This window comes from Monocercomonoides exilis (genome assembly GCF_001643675.1).
Source record: "Monocercomonoides exilis strain PA203 chromosome Unknown scaffold27-1312184, whole genome shotgun sequence".
NCBI lineage: Eukaryota > Preaxostyla > Oxymonadida > Polymastigidae > Monocercomonoides > Monocercomonoides exilis.
The window spans coordinates 235,200-249,231 of record NW_027150572.1 but is presented as its reverse complement, the minus strand read 5'-3'; the positions used below and the strand labels follow the sequence as shown (position 1 = coordinate 249,231).

The following is a 14,032-nucleotide window of genomic DNA, read 5'->3' as shown; positions in this document are numbered from 1 at the left end:
TCTTCTATTGATTTCATTTTTAACAAAATGTCATCTTCAAGAAAAGTTAGTTGCGTTTGTGTTGCTTTGAAATGGTTTTCTTTTTTTTTGTTATTTTATTTCTCAACAAACTTCTGAGTATTTGAAATGAAAAGTCTTCCCCACTACCAATGAACGAAAAGCATTTCTTCTTCTTTTTTATCTTTCAGCATTTAGAAAGATATTGACCTTTGAATTAAAAAATTAATTAGTAAAAGTTTGCAAGATCATGTTCGCATTTTTCCGAACTGATTTGCAACTGCTAATGAATAATTGAAAAATACTTATGAATTAATTCGCTTCATTGAAACGGATCCAGTTGTTTTAGATTACCAATTAAAGAAATATAACTTTTGAAAAATTTGAATAAATATTTGAACAAAACGTTGAAATGAAAAATGAAAACATAAAAGAACTGAAACTGATGAAAATGTTTAATTCAGATAAATCATCCAAAGAGAATTCACTCAAATGATTAAAGATTAAGATAACGAAGAATGCATCAATAAAACTCGAAGCGAACAAGGAAAAAATGAAAAATTTCCGCAAATATAAATCTTCCATTTGGCTGTCAAAAGTATAATTCTTTTTTCTGCTCAATGTTTGAGTTTATAATTAAATAAATATTTTTGAAAGACAACTCAACCAATTAAATTAAAGCATCCTTTAAACAATCCTAAACCGAAAAATTGTTATATTCAAAATTATTCACAAAAATCCAGTCAAATTCTTAGTCACAAAAGCAATTACAAAGCAATCAAAACATGTTGCAAAATATAAAGTGGTAACAATGATAATACAAAACAAAAATCATTATAAAATTTAACAAATAACATCCCACGCAGCAAAATCTGGTCCTCTTTCTAACCATGTTTATGTGTTTATTTCTCAGAGGGAGCAAATGAAGATTCTTTTCCACGCAAAAGAGAAGCTATCTCATTGTTGTTCATCGATATCGCAGCTTGCAGTGCAGTATATGCTTTTGGGCTTGTTTTCTTACCAATGTCAATGTTACGGAAAGAAAGGAGTAGTGAAACAATCGAAGAGTACCCCTGTTTAGTCGCAACGTACAACAAGTGCTCGCTTCCATCAGATGCATTGACATCAACATTCAAATTGTTTTCGAGGCAGAACCTGAGTATTTTCTCGACTTCTTTCGGGTGACGCCTTTTCAGCCCAATTAGAAGTGGAAGTCCTTTGTTGAAGTCCAGAACTTTCCCACGCGGATGGCTGAGAAGGATGTCCAGCACGTTCAGCCTTCTTTCTTCGCACTCGCACATTGTGGTGCCTGCAGCCTTCGAACTTGGACTGCTTTGTGTGACTGAAATACCATATCCTGAGCTATAGTCTACAGATGAAGTGCTTGCAGAACTTGCACCAGTCTGACTTCTGCTTGCTGCCAAAGATTGAGCCCTCATTGTTCTAACTTTGTTTAACTCAGCACAGCAACAAGCACCTTCACTGCAAATGACAGTCAATGGAGTGCATATGCCCAATCTGTGAGTGGTCTCATCTGTCCTATCAGAAGAAGAAGAAATTGATGATGACTTAGTAACAGTACCAAATGCAAGCTCCTCAACGCCTCCAGCATTCACATCAATCGACGGATGATCCAAAAGGAGTGCCACAATTTGGGGTCTATGGAAAGAGCAAGCAACAGCCAGTGCAGATGCTCCTTGGAAATTGAGAGCATTTACATCTGGCAGAAGTGAGAGCGACGGAATAGGAATAGGAATAGGAAGAATGTTGGAGGAATTGATTGCCGATGAAACACCAGTGAGCTGAGAGGAAAGAAGATGCGGTTGAACCCCTTCTGATTTCCGAATGCACATAAAGTCCTCTTTAGATAAAGCTTGTTTGTGATCGAGAGGTAAGTCATTTTTAACTAAATCCATTTTTCTGTGGATTTCTTCATCCAATAATCGATCAATGATTTCATTCAACTTTCTCTCTCTTTTTTGAATGTCTTTATTCAGCGATTCTGTTATCAGTGATGCCATTTCCTCTTCTTCTTCCATCTTTCGCTGCAATGCGCGTGATTCTTGGAGAGCAAGAAGATGGCAGTCAACATAAGGTGAAGCAAACAAGCTATCAGATTGGGATTCAGCATGCATATTGAAGTTTTCAAATGAAGAAGAATCATTAGAAGGGGAAGAGATCGAAGAAGAGATAGATAACAGTTTTGAAGAAGAAGAAGAAGAGGAGGAGGAAGAGGAAGAGGAAGATGATGATGACATGTGTGAAGCATCAACATCATCAATGACAGACAGCAGCCTCTTCATTGACAGATCAGAATTCATGTCTGTTAAGGAGTCTTTCAGCTGTTGTGTGAAGTTGTGTGAAAGAGATGAGGACAGCGGATCAGCTGCCATGAAAGATAAATTCGAAGAATCAACACAGAAGTTGTGAACACTTGTGACTGATTCGAAAAAGTCGGAATCTGAAAAGATGGAATGAGCGAAAGAATGCTTTGCATCATTCGACAAAAGATATGAATCATATGATAACTGCAAATTGGCTGCTGTTTGATATTTAGATGCATTAAAAGGCAAGATTGATGCCTTTATGTTTGAAGAAGTAGTCGTTGGAGTAGCAGAGGCAGTGCTGGAAGTAACAGGAGAGAAGATAGGAGACATGTGAGATAGCTGTTTGGATTCATTTGATTTCGAATGAGCCAACAAAAGAGAAAGAAGAAATTGCAACACACAAGCTGAGCCTGTCAAAGCACAGAAATGGAGAATTGTTCCACCGCTGCTCGTTCTTTGACTCCAATCAAGACATGATTGATTTCCAGACACAGATGAACCCCTCCAAAATGTTAGTAAAAATAGCTCGAAACATCTAATTATGTATGCCGAAGAACATGATAAATGAGATGAAATCAATGAAGAAGAAGAAAAAGAAGAAGAAGAAGAAGTTGATGATGATGATGATGATGATGATGATGCAGATGAAGACAAACATGCAGAAGTAAAACATTCTGCTGGCCAAGCATCTTCTTCTGAACTAAAGTTAGAAATAATTGAGCATAATAATGGCATATTTCCATCATTTGGGTTGAATAAAGACAATGGAATGTCGAAGAGATACGGCGATGGTTCAGTTTGTGCTGAAGTTAAGGCTGAATTAAAAGACAATGTTAGTAAATCTAAAAATTCAAATGAACCGTGTTTCACTTTTGTTTGTTTTGCAACTTCAACTTTGATCTTTCTTTTTCTGTGAGCATTTGCATCAGTAATTTGAGTAAATGATGGCTCGTAAAAAGGCAGCTCCACATCACAACTTGATGGATCTGTGAAGAATTGAGAACGAGGAATTAAAAAGGCAGAAGAAGGAGATGCAGCCGAAGAAGAAGAAGAAGAACACTGTAATGACAAGTTATCTGAAGAGCAGCATTTCTGAGATTCTTTTTCTTCATCTTCAGAACAAGAGCAAAACATTTTGCCCATTTTTTCATCGGATAATTCTTCATTTTGATTATTTGTCTTGTCTGAATCAGCTTCAGTTGCACAAACTTTACATAGCCTCTCTAAGTCATTCTCTGTCACGCCAATGCTTTGCAGAAGATTTGTCGTTGTTGGTATTTCCAGCGAAGAAAACGTTTGCACAGAAAGAACAGAAAACATCCATTCAACAAGAGGAAGAGAGCCAGAAGATATGACACGCGAGAAAATGGAACGGTTCTTTAAGACCAAAACATAAAACAATGACACCATTTGAGGTATATCACTTAATGCAGAAGATGAAGATGAATAAGAAGAAGCTTCATTAAATACAGTCGAAGAACGAGGAATAATTGGCAAATAAAGAAGAGGGAAGAGGAGGATGTTGTGCGGAGAATGAAGAAGAGGATTTTCAGAAGGATAAACATTCGGAGGAAGAACATCAGAGACAATTTCTGAGCCTTTTGAATTTTGCTTTATAAACAAATTGAATGAGGCAATCTTTGTCTGTGTTGTTATCCATGACACAATATCAAGCATCAAAGGAGCCAGAAAAGCAGCAGAACGAGAAATAAATGAAGATGAGACTGAAGAAGCTGATTCTGATGGCAGCTTCGCTTGAGAGTGCCTTTTATGATGACTAATGTATAAATTCACAAGCGAATGAATGATAATCTGTTTCTCATCTTCACTTGTAATATTAACAGGACGCAAAAGGCTTCTCTTCTTATTCAGCATTCTGTTGTTCTCAGCAGAAAGCAATGAAAGTTCATCTGATTTGTGATTCATCTCATCATCTCTTTGCTTCATCATCGAAAGAATCGTTTTTCTGTTGAGTCCCTTTGCCATCCGGAAAGGCGTTAAAAAGGTTGCTTCGGAGCATTCATAGAACACACGATGCAGATCAATGTCGAAGTTACAACCATCACTTCTATCATCAAAACAAGTTCCTTCCATTTGCAGAAATGTTTCTTCCATTTTTGTTGAATTCTTAGTGCTTCTTTTCTTGTGGTTCAAAAGACGTGCAGCAATTCGAGTGTTCCCCTTCAAAATAGCAAGTGCAAGCGGTGGCATGCTTTGCCTCGTGACTGTAAATGTGCTGCCTATTAATGCCTCTCTGAGCAGAACTGAAAGATACGGAGTTGTATATGTATTAGCATTTTCTGTATCTGGATTGTTGATTTGGTGAGGGCACTTGCTTACCGTCTCCTTCTTCCCGTCGCTTCGAAGTGTCTGTTCAGCTCCATCCCATTCAAGTCCATCCTTTGTGACTGGTTTTCTGCGCATCTTGCTCTTCCCCTTCCACTCATTTATGTCAATATCTTCGATCTGCAATAGCTCTTCAACACACCTTTCATATCCCATCTCCACAGCATGGAACAAAGGAGAACGACCAAGCGTGCGTATGTTGGCATCAACATGAAAAGAAAAATCTGAAACTGAAGAAGGCCTTCTATTATCTTCTGCAGAATCAGACAAAGAATCAGCTAAAGAACACAAAGAAGTATCATCCAAGACATGTAGCATTGATGAGTCTGCTAAGTTGCCATCACCTATGAATCTTTTGATTTCGCAATATAACCCATCCTCCGTTTGATTTTGGAGCCAGAAGTTATTATCATCAGCAACAGCATGGATCAATGGGAATTCTGATGCTGAAGAAGCATAATCTCTGAGAGTTACGAAAGGAGGAAGAGGATTCTGATAGTATGAGTCATCTGAAGATGATGACTCTTCATAGGCAGATATGGAGTCTTCTTCATCTCTATCAGATGCCTCAGATGAAGACTCATCTTCATTGCTTTCATTAGATTTCGTAGATCTTCTTTTTGCTTCATCGGAATGTTTGCCTACTATCTGAAGTGTTATATTCTCCTTTCCAATTTCATTCTCTTCACTTTCATTGCTCATCAAGCCTCTAGCCATTGCCCCGAGCTCTTCATTTCCGTTTAATGCGCTTCCATCCGAGTCAGACTCCATCTTTTCTTTCCACATCTGCTGCCAACTGCGCACTTCGCATTCGTTTCGCAGATTGATTTGCTTGTGAGTACAGGACGAGGAGGATATCTCACATGTAGACGAACTGTTGTCTTCTCTGCTCATCTCGTCACACACACGCAGCATCCGCACAGTCCTCCAGTCGCCCTCTGCCACAGCTGCAAAGAGCGGAGGAATGGTGAACACAGGCAGATCTACTCTGAGCGGAATCACAGGAATTGAGTCATTCTTCTTATGTTCAGTTGAGTATTGAACAATCTCATTATCAGATGCTGGCATGGAGCCATAGAGCGGCATCTTTGTCACTGACAGATTTGGATACGGATCTCCAACATCTTTTTCAATTGCACCAGACAAATCGAGTTTCAGTTGCTCGATCATATCTTGGCTTAAATACAACTTCCCACCTATTGTATTATTTGTGCTTGGATAATATGTATTCAATGAAGCAATAGGCAAGTTATTGGTAACGCTGTCGCTTGTTAGAACAACGTCATCTGATATAAAGTTTTCCACCTCTGTATTATGCGAAAATGAAGAATTCAAGTTGTTTTTCTTGTAGAAAGCAGGAATGGTCACATACTGCATGAACCAGTGACTGTGCAATACAGCTGCGCTGATTGGTGGCTCAGGCAAAAGGTATCCGTTCTTCATTGCACGCGCATTGAGCTGTGAAAGAAGCAGAGGATCAGCAGCTGAAGTGGCAGTGAATGGATAAGTGTTCAGACACGCCAAAGAGTATGCAAATGGCGGGACGTTGGACTGAGGCACAAAGGATGTTGAATACTCTGCTGTGGAAGCTTCCTCATACTCAGGAGACACAAAAGGCTTAAACCTAGCGTTGCTGAATGGATTTTGTCCAAAAATCTTGTTTTTGTCATGTAAAAGTGCAGATTCAAAGAAAGTTGACAAAAAGTGGATATTTTGGATCTGCTTCAGAATGCTCAACAAATATGTTGGTGTATCGACAGTGATCTTATCACGCGAATAGCACGCAATGAACGAGCTGCTTGACTCAAACACGGGAAGCTGAAGAGCAGGAGCTGCGTCCTTTATGTTGTGCATGGGCGGTACAAGATACACATCCAAAACCATTTCTGATGAGAAACTGTCTGAGCTTGTATCTTCGTGTGATTCTGCTTTGTGGGATTCGTTTGGTATTTTCACATCGTGTGCAACAATGCAGAACAAAGATGTTGAAAGCAATGGTCTTCTGAATGTTTCATCTTCTTCATCAGCATCTTCTTCTTCAATGCTAGAATCAGAACAGTGCAATATAGCATCATTTTCTTTCCTTTCTATTTCGTTATCTCTGTCAATTTGTTGCTCTTTCTCCATTTCTTCCTCTTCTGCTTCATTGTCATCTTCCTGCTCATCAAAAAGGCACCATCCAAATGGATTAGTTTCTGAGAATGAAGAGACAGTGAATGGGGAGTCAATTGCTGAGCGGAGAGAAGAAGAAATCAGATTATTGCAACTGTTTGCTTGACGCGGAAGGAAAAACGATGTTGACGAGTGTTGTGCCGAATAATCCAAAGGAAGGAAGCGCTCAATTGGCAATGCACCTTGTTGAAAAGATGTATTTGGAGAAAGCTGCGTTTCCCCAAAAGAAGTTGTTTGATTGTCTGTCTGAACAGCATTTGATGACACAGAAGTTGAATTCAAACTATTTGTGCTGTCAATCGGTGTCAGGAAATAATATGCATTAACTGAATTAACAGAGTGCAATGGAGCTTCAGAAGAAAAAAGACCATCAATGATGCGATGAGGCTCAAATGACAATGTACCATTGCGTCGATGAGAAGGTGAAAGAGCATCAATAAACCTGGACACTTTTCTGGATTGCACAGAAGGCAACACAACTGCTTTGGAATATATGTTTTGTGACAATTCACTTGAAAAAGCTGCTGTTTTGTCCTTTTCAGTGTTAAAACCTGTTCGAAGAAGATATCTCAGAATCATCTTATCTTCATCGCTAAGCGAATTGCTAAGTTGCTGAGACAATTCTTTGAATCCAGCAGTTCCTTCGCTGCTATCATTTTCATTGCTTTCTCTTGTTTTCATCTCTTTTTCATTCTGAATATTTTCTCTATTTTCATCGCTGAATGAAGCATTGCTCCATTCTTCAATCAGCAAAAAATATGCTTTGCGAATGATGTCATCCATATCATCAGGTTTTTCAGCAACCATCGACTTAGCTTTATTAAGAAGAACACCTATTTCATCTAGCAGCCATGCCAACCTATCAGTGTCGGCTGAATCGACTGAATCAGACAAGTTTTCTGAAGATGAGTCATTAGCGTTGCGTTGCTCTGAACTTGTATCTGTTCTTGTTTTACTGGTTGAGTGATAGTTTATGCTTACATCAGAAGAAGAATCTGTTGCTTTATTGGGTTGCAAGTCAGTCAAAGGATAAAATAAGTTTTGCGCAAAATGATTTGATTGAAAATTTCTTGAATTGGAAGAGGGAGATGATAGAGTAGAGGAAGATAAAGATGATGATGATGATGATGAGGAAGAGGAAGAGGAAGAGGAAGAGGAAGAAGAACCAGAAACAGCAGAAGAGTGAATTCCATCAAGAAACTTCTGCATGTACAACTTCTGCATTGCTTTAACGCGCTCTCTTCTTTCCTCGTCCGATCCACAAATCTGAAGCACAAGATATTCAATCTTCGCCCACCATTTTCTTGCTTGCTCGACAAAATGCTTGTGAGCACTGGCTGCTGCAGAATTTCCTGTTCTGCTTTCTCCTTCCTCTGCATTTTGTGCTGTGTTGGCTGTTCCTGTTGGGCCATACCATTCAACTCCTGGTGGAATGGGAATAAACACATCATATTCGTTCTCATTCTCCATCTGGCGCACCGTCTGTGCATACCTCTTTCTTTTCTCTCGTTCTTCGCCAAGCCTCATTTCTTCCGCAAAAGTGGTTCCGTCAAAGAAAAGCTCTTGTGGATCGTTGATCCAACACTTCGGCCGAGGAATCGGATCATATTCTGCAAACATCTTCATCAGCTCTTGTTCTTTCGATTCCAACGATTCGCTTCCACCACAGCTCCCATTTGTGATGTTGTGACAGCCAGATTTGCGTTTCATTGCTGATGTCATTTTGCTCCTTCTGGCTTCTCTTAAGAATGTGTGTTTATTCAGCTTCATGAACAGCCACTTTCTCAGCATCGCAGTTATTTCAGCAATTTTCGGTGGATACTTCATTTGTCTGAACATCATCTTCATCAAATATTCCCTCAGCTCCAAAAATGCTGCAGCTTCCAGCAGCATCGCCTCTTCTCTTTGGCTCTCGTTCAGCATCCGAACGGCGTGCATGTCAATTTGCTCTTTTCGGATGCGTTTGTGTTTGGCAAAACACATTTCGAGATTCCAATAACGCAGATCAGAGCTGTCCTTCTGCAGGGCCTCCAGCTCTTTCTTCACGTCTGCTTTCCTTTTGAAGTCTGAGAGTGACGTGTCGTCTTGGATTAACGGAAACACTCGGCGCTCGCCTGAGAATGGCGGGGCAGTGTTATTTGAAATGTTGCTGCGAATTTTCAGCGATGTGCTCTGTGGCATTTCTGTCGAGCGGCGGAAAAGACAATTCCCAACGCTGAGTGTCTGTTTTTTGGCTGAGTTGCTGTTGTTGCTGTTGTTGTTGTTGCTGCTGCTGCTGCTGTTGTTGTTGGAAGTGGTGTTCACCAGAACACTTGGCACATCGACAATGTTGCTGCCTATGCGAAAGGTGATTGGCCTCGTCGCGCGGTTTGAATAGGTAATACTCGTTGAGAATTTGGATTCCACATCGCCTACAAACTTCTTTTTTTTGGCTGCGAATGACGGCACGCCCAACGTGTTTGTTGTTTTTGGCACTCTGGATGAAAGCACAGACGAAAGATAGCGGAACTCTAAGGACAGCTCACTAGAAAGGCTATCCAACAAACTGATTGTTTGCGGGGAAATCTTCGGAACAGATACAAGTCTCATGTTTTGCTTCTTGTGTGATTCTTCAGAATTGTCACTTTTTGTTATACTTGTATTTGAAATGGATGAATTTGCAGTTGAATATCGAGAAGAAGAAGAAGAAAAAGAAGAAGAAGTTAAAGAAGAAAAAGAAGAAGAATTTAAAGAAGAAAAAGAAGATGATGACGACGAAGATGAAGATGAAGATGAAGATGATGATAATAATAATTGAGGATAAGCAATCACAATGTGTTCCAAACAGGATTCTGGAACAGGAAGTTGAAGGTTTCCTGTCTCCATCTCTCTGGAGAGCGGTGGCTGAGTGATGAAAAACATGCGGTACCCACAATTCATATTAATCGCCCGTTTATCTGATAAGATTGGATGTTGCTGCAGCTGCGGAATGAAAATGCCTCCTGCAAAATAAGCTCCGTTTCCCTCTCTTTCGTTTCCGATGCTCTTCACTTGCTTCACACACATCTCTTCATCGCAGCAAAAGTCTTGGCTGGTGTTTGCGAGGCTTTTGTCTATCCAGCCATCGATGTCAATTTGTCTGCATTTGTCAGACGAAGATGGATCAGGATGTGTGCCTTCGCACACGATATACTCAAAATTATTGCTAATTTCACCTTCTTCTTCACCAATCTCACTCATCAATAAATTTCTCTCGCGTTTCTCTTTCTTTATCTTTTCGTCTCGGAGAAATAGGAGCGGAGAAATTCCTTTTGACGCTGCTTTCCACAGTCTGCGTCGAAGTGGGCTGTCAATAATAAAACATTCAGAAAGCTTGTCTCTTCGTTTTCCTTCCAATTCTGTGCCAGTGCTGTTATTTCCTTCGGAATCTCCTTCATTCTGCAGCTGGGAGAAGCAGGACATCACGTGCTTCAGACGCTCGCTGCGGACACAATCACATACATCGATCATGGGCCATGCAGCAGTTGGGGAAAAGCGAGGTAAATATGCCTCTCTCAAAAAGGGGCTCAGAGGAAGAGCAGAAAGCAGAAGCTGCACAATCTCATGCTTTCCTCTTGCAATTGCTGCATAAAGAGGCGACTCGTGCACAATCTGGTTGAGAAACTCCCGCTTTTCCCACAGCCCTTCGTTCACATGCAGATCAGTCCGAGTCAGCAGCATCTCCGCCACGTCTCTTGCACCACACGCACACGCTGCCCAGAGCGGTGTTGCTTTGTGGGTGGCTGTGGCAATCCCAGTGTTGACATCAAAGAGAGGGTCAGACACGAAGAAGGACACAATATCCAGCTGAGACGCAGCACAGGCAAAGAAGAACAGAGAATGGAGCGAAAAGGATGTTTGATACAATCTTTGCAGGCTGACTGGTGGATAAGGGACAGGATAAGTCGTTCTGCTGAATTGCCGGCTCTGTCTTGTCTGTTGTGTGAATGATCCCTCTTCCTTGTCTTCCTTTGAGTCTTCGATCATCCTCAGCTTGTGCATCTGCCGTGTCCACTCCGCTTCGTCCTTCATCCACTCAATCACACAACGCCTTCGCTCCTCAAACAGCATCCACAGTTCATTTGCTGCTCCGTTCTGCAGCAAGCAACACCAATTGCCACCTGACTTCTTCTTCATCTTCTCTTCCTCTTCCTCCTTCATTCGCTGCCTCTCTTCTTCAGAGGAAGAAGAATTGTCATCATCTTCTTCAGAGTCGTTGCTGTTATCTTTCCTTTTTGCTCTTCTCGAATCCTTCTTTTGATTTCTGTGTCTGTCTTCCTCTGAATATGATCGAATTCCGCTCTGATGGCTTCCTTTCTGTTCTGGTTGCATGCCATTCTTCGATGAATTTTCCAAATGCAATTCTCTGCTGATTCTTTTGAACCAGTTTTCAGCGTTTCCTCCTTTGCGGGTGCAGCACGCACACTCAAAGGCAACAAAGCCGATGCAAATGACTGAATGGCTGAAATGGCACGTTGAGGCACATTCTCTGCAAATAAGTCCGCTGAGGAGGTTTCCTGTACAAGAGGCGCAGAGAAAGGCCTGGCGGGGCTTTGGAGTGGAAGGGCAGCAGCTTGGAGGCAGAGGCAGAGGAAGAAGGGAAGTGAAAGAAGGCTGGGCAGGATCGGTTGGCGGTGTTGGATAGAAATACTCTTTGAATGCAAATGAATGGCATGTTGTGTCATCTTCTTTTTCTCGCATTGATTCGATTGCTGTGGAAGATGATTCATCACTTGCAGAAGGATCTGCACTCAATTGCTTTATTTTCTTTGGCAAGTTCTTTTGTGTTTCCAGAATTAACTTTCGAATTCTCCTTTTCCGCTTCTGCTCTTCTTTAAGTCGAGCGTGCTTGCCGATATTGGACTCTCCCACATCCCACCAGCAGTTGCTCATCAAATGCCTGTGTGAAGGAAGACGAGGAAAAGCCGACGAAATCGAATGCGTCCCCACGAATGATGTGCGGTGTGTGTGGAACAACACATACAGTCCAACTGGATGAATAGTGGAAGACAGAAAAGGAGTTGCCATCGCATTCGACAGAGGCGGCGGGTGATGTCCTTCGCCCTGGTGTCTTCTGTATGACTCGTCTGCCTCCTCTTTCAAACGCACTCCCAAACCATCTTTTCGGGAGAGGTCGTACATCCCCACAAGCTGAATGAGCTGCAGAAAGCTCGGCTCATATACAGACGGGTCGCGTTCATAGGCTTCTATCTGCTTCTGCTGTGTGCTTTCTCCAGCAATCAAGCTGTAGAGCTGGGGATAGCCGAGAACTTGGTTCAGATAGGGCTTCATTCGACGCTCTATTTCTTTGAACACAATCGTTCGGCCTTCACACAAGTCTCTTCCTTCTTCATCTATCTGCTCTCTGGAATCGTCTTCTTCTTCTTCTTCTTCTTTATTTTCCATACCACCTCTTCCGTCATCAAACATTTCATTTTTCTGTCTGGTTTCAATACCACCTTTGCTATCATTAATAAGCTCCTTTTCTCTTTTCAATCTTTCTCTTGTTTGCTCAGCTTTCCAACCGCCGAGTGCTATTTCCATCCAAACAGAAGACGGATGAGGAATAAACGGAGAATTAAACGTGTTCTGCATTCCTTGAATTGACGTCAGTGTTTTCGATTTGTGAGCATCGTGATAGTATTTTGATGAATATATGGAGAGAAATGAAGAAGGAGAAGGAGAAGAAGAAGATGATGATGATGATGATGATGATGCTGGAGGATGAAGTAGCTTTGATGAATGCCCACCTTCATCATCAGAAGAAGCAAACAGCGATTGCAAACTGATAGGCTTGATGACACGTGCCTCGTCAAGAGACGCAACGTTCACGCTCGCCCCGCAGCTGCACTTGGAACCCTCTCCGTATTCGTCTCCGCACACACACGCAAAGCAGGCATGTGCCAGCTGAAGACTTGTTTTGTGCCCAAAATGGCAGTTTGCGACGCACGACAAGCACAAGCCACCTTGTATTCGGCATGTGGCACATGAGAAGGACGGCTGGTGGATTGGATGAGGAGACAGTTGGAGAGTACAGCTTGATGGAAGAGGAAAGGATGAAAAGCGCTTGAAAAAAGAAGTGTAAAGAGGATGGCTAAGGAAGGATGATGCATCAGACATGGCACAATGCTTTCGTTTTGGAACGACGTTAGGAGTTTGTGAAGAAGTGTGAAGCAAAACTTTTGATAAAAACTTGCTTGAAAACGGATTGAACGAAAGCGAATGCATTGAATATGTGGAAGTTGAAAGTGTTTTTTCTCTTAATGGCCTTGGAAGCTGCTTGAAAGTCGAATTAGCTTCTAAGAAACCAATCAAAATACTGATCAATGATATTTGAAAAGATATTCATTAAATTTCGAAAACAAATAAAATCAAACATTGGCTCAACGTAAATGCAATTTGTTGTTAAGCTTATTTGTCTGTCTCGTTCGGCGAAAGGTGCTTTCAAGCCATCTCCTTCGTTTGAAATAAAGCAATGTCCAAGACAATTCGAACAACAACACTTTTTGTCAAGAAAATTTGAGGAAAAAAATTTAAATATAAAAAAATCATTCTCCGGTGAGAGAAAATCAAACTGCTTCAGAATCTTCAATTCCAGCAAAAGCTATTTCATGATATTCATGGCAAATAACTGCACACAACTTTAAAGGAAAGATTTTTTCAAAAATTATTTCTTAGTAAATTAATTTATAATATACCGCACAAATTGGTTGTTTTTTTTTACTGCATGTTCTGCAGTGAAACATTGGCTGAAGAATTTTTTTTTGATGCAAATTTGAACAACGATAAAAGCCGCAAGAAAGATCTGACTCGAGTACTCTGTAGAATTCTTTAAATGACGACCTTGGGAAAAAACTCAGTAAACGCAAAAAAGAATTCGAAATCTTTTCATGGTATGAATTTGATAAAACTATTTTGCATCAGCAAACAAAAACAGTATTACAACATCATATTAATACGTTATCTATAAAATTAATAATAAGCATCCACACTTGATGCGTTGCTATCCGTCATACAAGGGAAAAATAAAAAAATATGTGAACTAATCAAATAAAAAATAAATAATATTTCAACTTTTAGTTTTTTTCTGAAACTATCATTTTGAATTTCAATTATGAAGGAAATATATTAGAAGAAATTATAAATCGAAACGAAAATTATTTTATTATATA

At 40.6% G+C, this 14,032-nt stretch overlaps 1 protein-coding gene across 1 annotated transcript; it reads right to left on the bottom strand.

Moving 5' to 3' along the window:
* Positions 1-369: 369 nt before the first annotated feature.
* On the bottom strand, positions 370-13,960 carry MONOS_6817 (uncharacterized protein; the record flags this gene model as incomplete). Its single annotated transcript, XM_067877082.1, has 6 exons — positions 370-13,179; positions 13,238-13,362; positions 13,436-13,501; positions 13,559-13,703; positions 13,877-13,902; positions 13,955-13,960. The coding sequence occupies 6 exons, from the start codon at positions 13,958-13,960 to the stop codon at positions 900-902; spliced, it is 12,648 nt and encodes a 4,215-aa protein (XP_067725908.1). The 3' UTR covers positions 370-899.
* Between the last annotated feature and the right edge of the window lie 72 nt (positions 13,961-14,032).